Source organism: Triticum aestivum, chromosome 1D (genome assembly GCF_018294505.1).
Source record: "Triticum aestivum cultivar Chinese Spring chromosome 1D, IWGSC CS RefSeq v2.1, whole genome shotgun sequence".
Taxonomy (NCBI): Eukaryota; Viridiplantae; Streptophyta; class Magnoliopsida; order Poales; family Poaceae; genus Triticum; species Triticum aestivum.
Window position 1 is genome coordinate 406,271,066 of NC_057796.1, and position 7,468 is coordinate 406,278,533.

Sequence of the window (7,468 nt, forward strand, 5' to 3'; positions counted from 1 at the left end):
AGTTAGCAACATCCTACGAAATATGGCCAAAGGTAATAGTTTCCAACTTGTAATGAACCACAGACTCTAGAATAACCTGAAGCATGAACCAATGCACATATCTCACAGTATTATCTGAAAGGTCAATAAAGCACATGGTTTTGCACACGTCAACAATAATTCAGTAAGAATAAACTGGATGCTTTAGTATGTCCGTTCTAAAGGAAAAGAAAGAACATTGGCTGCCACTTATACACATTAACATGAGGCTTATTTTCCTTCCAACTGGTATCTTCAGCTTTCAATGACTTGAATGGGAGCAGCATTGTCTTACAAGAGAGAAGGGAGCTGAAGGCAGGAAAGCAAGTTCAATGTGCTAGCGGGAAACCCATTGTTCACGACAATGAACTTCAGGGCAAAAACCTACTAGCACTTTTTTTCTCAACCTACTACAACCAAAGTTTGATGAAGCCAATAGCAAATCTGCCATACAGCAAAAGGATTACAATGTTCCAGAGTAGCTTAATACAGTAATACAGGGGCCAAATGCTTTGTTTTCTCACAGAGTATGAACTGTTGCTGATCAAATAAGGTGCTAATGTGCAAAATATACTCCCAATTTAAGGCAAGAATCATATTGGGCCAGACAGCATCAAAGACAATATTCAGAAGGGCAAGTGAATCAACAATGAAAGCACCACCATAAATCATTGTATTTGAAATTCAACACCATATATGATGATAATACAGATCACATGTTCTTTTGTGTACCTTAATAAGTGCTACAGAATTCAGTTTCAAATACTATGTACTATTGAACGTCTCATCACATTTAAGCAGTACCCAATAAAGTGCTTGCTATCAGTTTGTTCATGGATTCCATTTCCAGTTATAGTTCCAATCATGAAACACATGTGTTGAGCATGATACATTGATGCCCCACATACATTTTCTTGAATGGTGTTTATCCCAGTATCAAGACCAAGAGTACAAGAATTGGTCTACGATGTTGCGCTAACCGCTTAGCACACGATATAGTTTAAACAAACAAGACAAACTGCCCAGAAAAGAATATCAGGTTGTAACTGCTTTAGTGATCTAAACGCTCTTATATTTCTTTATAGAGGAAGTAGTAACTAATGCTATGCACCATGTGTGAAAGGTGGACCAACTTGGCCACTGCACCAAACCAAATCTGTTTGCAGAATCAAGAAAATGAGATCAGGTTGTAACGGTTTGTCGCATACCGCATAATGTTCGAGGAAAATCAAAGATATTATCTAGTAACTAATGCTATGCAGAATGTGTGAAAGGATGGCCAACTCGCCCACTGCACCAAACCAAATCCATTTGCAGAATCCAGGTGCCACAAAACTAAATCTAGCAACACGTCTTCATCAAAATTATTTTCTCCCCATACATGTTCTAGCTATAACATAAAGAAGAGCCTACTCTTTAAGAATAGCAGGAACAACTCAAGCTGCCATTTCAAGTTTAAACAGCGGGTGGAAATAATCTACTCATCTAATAACTGAAGCAACAGCTAGTAAGAACAATTAGCAGGACTAAATTTACAATTAATGCTAATTTAGTAATTCCGGCGCAAGTAACTAATTTAGTAATTTTACTCGTAAAAAAAACTAATTTAGTAATTTTGATCGCCAATGAGGAACGGAACAGTAGGACCCGGTGCTAACACTTGATAGCAACAACCATATCACGGAAGAAAAGAAAACATCAAGAACGCCAGATGAGGGCTTCCCTCTTTACCATTTCGGGCAGGGAAAAATCATCATCACCTGCGGCGCGAAGACGTAGGGGACCGGAGGAGGGAGCTCCCGCATCACGGCGTCCGGCGGCGCCGCGGCCTCCGCGGAGCTCCCGCCGACGGGGGCCACGGCCACCTGCTCCATCGGCGCCGCCGCGTGGCCGTTCTCCACCGCCCTGGCGCTCGCGTTCCCCATGCCCAGATCGCCGCCGCCCGCAGCTGCTCACTCCCTCCCGCACCGCCCCGCCCCGCCACGCAGCACCGCCGTCCCTCGAACGCCGCCCCGAGCAAGTAGCCGAGGGCGAAACCAGCGGGCTCTAAAGATCGCGCGCGCGTGCTGAGTTCAGCGGACTCTGAGGCAGCCACCGGCCGCTTCGCCGGAGGAAGGGGGGAAGGACATATAGGATGGCGAGGCACGTGCCCCGCACGCCGTCTCCCCCCGCGCGCCACGTGAATCATCCTCGATTTTCCTCGGCCGTTAGATCTGGCGGTTCGAATCATCCCGACCGCACAGATACAGACGGTAAACGTTTTTGCTAATGGGTTTTGGATCATGGGCGGTGTAAGAAGTCAACATTTGTGACTCGGCGATGTTATCTGTCAAAGATTTTCGTGTTTGGATAGCGACCGAAAAAGTGCATGCTTCTACTAATGCAACGCCCGCTCGTCGGTCGCTGGTGGCGGATGAAGTCAGGGCGGCTGCTGCTGTGTGGGTGAGGTGGTCGGGGGAGCGGTGAAATGAGAGAGAGAAAGAAAGTGAGAGTGAGTGAGAGAGAGAGACGAGCCAACCTTATTTTTTAGAGCTGCTAGCCCTAGACTTAGTTGGCATACCCTAGTGACATGGCATTACACAGTCTGTCACCGCGGTCAAAAACACTTAACCGAGTAAAAACTACAAGGAGGGTTGGTTCCTAAACCACATGGTTAGTTGGGTCATAGGTTGACCGTTTTTGAAGTTCAAGATTGAATATTAAACTGAGTGATTAATTTAGGGTTGTAATATGGGTTTTTGCCAAGTCAAGATGTGTGACTCGGTGATGTCTTCTGTCAATTATTTTCATGTTCGTGGTATAACATTGCTATAAGAGAGTAAAACACCCAGAGAGCCTTTTTGCGGTTATTCAACAACTTGAAACAAAACCTCACGCAGTCGTTGCATCCTCTCCCATAAAAAGCTTAGTGTTCCTCTGCCTCTCGTCTCCGATAGCCTTAGGGGCCATGGGGGTGCGGTGGATCCCGGCTCTTGTTGGCAGAAGGACTATGTTTTTAGATGGTTCTTTGAGTTTTTTTTAGGGTTTGTCCCCTGCTCAGGAAGGCGAGACGGCGGCAGTTCTTTGAAGATGGAATAAGGTTCTCCACGCCCAGCCCCCGTCCCGGTGGTGCATCTAGCATCGTTGATGGGCATGCGGAGGTGTGTCTCCGGTAGATCTGTCTTTGGTGGGTCTGCTTGGATCCGGTCGTCGTTCGTCTATGTTCGTGTGTCTTTAGGTTAGATCGTTCAGATCTATGCTACTATTTATCAGCGACGGTTGCTGTTTTGGTCCTCTGGTTCTATGGGGTCTTAGCACAACGACTTCCTGACTGTCTACTACAACAAATTTTTTCCGGCTTCGGCGAGGGAGGGGCGATGATGTCGGCGGGCCTTCGACTCGTCTCAGTGCTTGTAGTCGTCACTAGATGGTCTATGGATTTAGGTGTAATTTTGTTATGTTTGACGTTCGTTGTACTTCCATGATGATGAATAAATTGAAATTTTACAAGAAAATGTATTTTCATGTTCAAACAACGAGCCCCCGCAAAAGAAAATGTTCAAACAACGAGAAATGCATATTTTCAGAGCTACTGAGGTTCTGATGCGACAGTAGACGTGGCTCGCTATGGTGTAGTGACCGTGCTCGACCGATGACACAGATGGGTCACGCACGAGCACTTCCACGGCCGAAAGATTTGTCTCCGTCTATGCGCACGAGCTATATGCATGACTCTTTAGTCACGATGAAAATGAGCATGATGCCAAAATGCTTGTGTGGAAAGCAGTGTGAGGATAACTATTGCGACGGTCCATGAAGAGCAGAAGGGAATGAAGTGTCACAGAAGCAAACCATCATGTAAGCAAAAATATCGGTCTCTCCTAGCAATGGAATTATGGAAACCATGTGCTTTGACAGCATAGAGCAAGAGAGATCTGGCAACTAAGTTTATTTACTCTATCTTCTTCCTGAAGGAACTGTTAATTAATTAATTTATTTATTACTCTGTGTTACTAGCGACAAGGGAAGGGGAGGACCGAGATGATAAATAAACCGATCGGATGTAGTGGCGGTCGTGATTAGTAGTACAAACGGCACGGATGGCCGGTGGGGACAAGGCGGGTGGGTGGGGATTGGTAGGCCCGTGCTTATCCAATCCAATCCAAGCTCGCTTTTGAGGCTTTGTTTGGTCCGTTTTGGGCGATCGGGTCGATCCTCTGCGGCGCGTGCCCGTGTGTGTGTGTGTAGAAGAGAGCTGCAGGGCTGGGCTGGGCTGGGCGCAAAGTTCAGGAGATGCAGCAGGTGGCAGGCGCGTGCCAGTAGTGTCAGACTGTCAGCGTGTGCTGGTAGGCGGTGGCACCGCAGCGGAGCCTATGCCTGCTATCGATCGATTGATGGATCGTGGATCGATCCTTATCCTGCAGCTTGCACGTACGGCCGCATGTTGTCGCGCCGAACAATGTTTGGATTTGGCCGGTGGTGGTAACTGCTGGCGGCTGTCATGGTGGATGTCGTGTGCAGGCCGATCGTGCAGTGCGTGGCACTCGTGCTAGTCACACACACCTACTCCTACCTACGTGGTGGCGTCGGCAACAAGGGTGATGCCCCCGCATGCAGGCTGCTTGAAAATGATTTGGGCGCCGGTTACTCTGAGTGGTACCGAGCCGACGATGAAATGAAGGCAAACTTGGAACGAGCCCAAGACAGACGCAGTTGGCCGCGGCGTCGTCGATTTGGAGCAGAGTCCACGGCCGCCCCATTCGGCTCTGGGTGGCAAGCATAGTTTAAAAAGCCGGATCGGCAATCGAACCGGTGATCTCGTCGGTTCAGGTTTTGACAGGTCGGACCGCTGGTTCACCGGTTCATTTGCCGGTTTTTTAAGCCATAAAAATATAAAAAATAGGTCAAATATACTAAGTTTCTATCTTTGACGGTTAAATGTGAAGTTGTTGGACCAAATTGGTGACGTCGACCTATTTAATTGCGCCCAAGGATAAATACCTAGGGGCCGCAATTATATTTCTCTTTCCATGATGCTACCGTGTATTATCGGTTCAACCGGTTTGGGCAAGAAACCGGCCGGTTCAACCGGGTTTGTCCAGTCCATTTGCAGAACGGTCTTTTTTTTGCGAGAAAATTTTGATCTATTCATCTTCAATCATAACAGCGAATACTAGAAATAATAGAAATTACATCCAGATCCGCAGACCACCTAGCGACGACTACAAGCACTGAAGCGAGCCGAAAGCGCCACCGTCATCGCCCCTCCGTCGCCGGAGTCGGGCACAACTTGTTGTAGTAGACAGTCGGGAAGTCGTCGTGCTAAGGCCCCGTAGGACCAGCGCACCAGAACAGCAACCGCCGCAGATGAAGAATAACGTACTCCCTCCGTTCCAAAATTCTTGTCTTAGATTTATCTAAATACAAATGTATCAAGTCACATATAGTATTAGGTACATCCGTATCTAGACAAATTTAAGACAAAAATTTTGGGACCGAGGGAGTAGATCGGAAGGATCCAATCCGAAGACACACGAACGTAGACGAACAACGACGAAATCCGAGCAAATCCACCAAAGATAGATCCGCCGAGAACGCACCTCCACACGCCCACCAACGGTGCAAGACGCACGCCTAAACGGGGGCTAGGCGGGGAGACATTTATTCCATCTTCAGGGAGCCGCCGTCGTCTCGTTCTCCCGAGCAGGACAGAAACCCTAACAAAACTGAAAAAAAAAGACTAAAAACGGAGCCCTCCCGTCGGCCCTTGCTGAGATCCACCGCGCCCCATGGCGCTAGGGCCACCGAAGAGGAGGCGGCTCTGGCGGAAGGCAGAAACCCTAGCTTTTTTTGTGGAGGAGGAGGCGGCGGCTAGACGTGTTCTCATTTGCAGAACGGTCTAATTAGCTTATAAAACAGGCAAGGCCGTCGATTTTCGGTTTTTTCTGATCCAACTGCCGGTCCGGTTTTTAAACTATGGTGGCAAGGCCGTGCGGCAAGCCGGCAATGATGCTCGCTGCGGGTGGTGGTTGGGCCGGTCAGGGAGAACAGGTCGAGTGCGGTTGAGGGCTGCCGGCGATCGAGGAGACGGGAGGAAGATGAGTGACCACAATTTTTCTTCTTCAGGGGACGTACAAATAGCATTGCCTTGCCCCGTCAAAAAAATAAAATGAAAAATAGCATTGTCTTGCCCAGAACAAAAACAATGCTCGATTGTTCGCTCCATCATGAACCGCACGTCCGCGCGACGCGCGGTGGCTGCCTTCACGCGCGCTACGTACGTTGACTACAGTGTCGCCGCAGATGCAGAGCCAAAGCTAGTGCGTGGGCGTGTGGCCATGGAGAACATTGCGTGGAGTTAGAGGATCCATGCATCCGAGCGACGGGACCATGGCCGGAAACAGAAGAGAAAATTAGCTAGGCTTCTTCTTCTAATTCGGTTGGATAAGCCCGAGCCTCGGCTCCTCGACCGGTTGGTCGGTCTCGGCAGCGGGCCCATGCATGTGACTGCACGACCGTATCCATGGGCGGTTGCCTATCCCTGCGTCCACCAGGGGTACGTAATAAAAAGCATCCGGGAGCTGGCCGTTCGCGGACTGCCCTCTTCAGGTCCATGGCTCGTTCATTCGTCGAATTTGACCCGTGATCGGCGATCAGCGCCAGCACCCAAAAACCGAACGACCCGCAGCCAGGCACGCCCAAGGCAACGCAATGCAGCGAATTGACTCCCTCGATCAAGCGGCGACTTACCTGCGGTTCCATTACGGAAAGTAAGTAGTAGTAATTCATCCCATTGAATCATCAGTTTTGCTAAGTCTGCGATTTATATTTTTCTTTTCTTTTTATATGCCGTGTCACTTGACTGAGGCTTGGCTAAGTCTTAGTCGGCTGAGATATAGCCACACCCTTGAATCTTTGATGGCAATGTGCGATCAAGCTATGTTTGGAGCTGGCTGTCGGTGATGGTAAATGATGGCAACAGTGATGGTTGCTTTTCCAACGTCCTCAACTACACATGGCGCCTCTCTGCCTTCTATTCCAGGGCACGCAATCCTCACCGGCAGACTTCGGGTTCGGTCGGTGTGGTGTGGTCCACGTGCGCGCCGGGTCTGCAACGTGATCGAGGTCATCGCTTCCGTGCCTTGCTGGGTCGACCATCGATCCTCTTCTTCACAAGTACTCCGGCTCTTGTCTTCGGTTTGCAACGCGTCCTCGTCAGACGGAGACAGGCCCTCTGAATCTACCGCCAAAAAGAATTGGCTTCACTTGCTGACAGAAGGCTAGACAAAAGATGAGAGCCAAGAGTTGGTTATGGGGCAGCTCGACTTGTTGCATGCCTACAGCTGGGTTTGGCTCGCCCAAAGCTTGAGCTCGGCTCGTTGGTGAGCTGATTCACACTAGACATGCCCTGAACGTTCAGCCGTGTGAGGCTTTTGGGAGTTCGGAGTTAGCACTAACTTTTTTTTGGGGG

The 7,468-nt window shown here is 49.0% G+C and overlaps 1 protein-coding gene across 1 annotated transcript in view; it reads right to left on the minus strand.

The window, feature by feature from the left end:
* LOC123182434 (SNF1-related protein kinase regulatory subunit beta-1) overlaps positions 1–2,115 on the minus strand; it is a 3,795-nt gene extending 1,680 nt beyond the window's left edge. The window contains exon 1 of the mRNA XM_044594996.1: positions 1,779–2,115. Within this exon, the coding sequence (XP_044450931.1) occupies positions 1,779–1,943 (165 nt within the window). The 5' untranslated portion in view covers positions 1,944–2,115. The remainder of the gene's footprint in view (positions 1–1,778) is intronic.
* Positions 2,116–7,468: the final 5,353 nt, after the last annotated feature.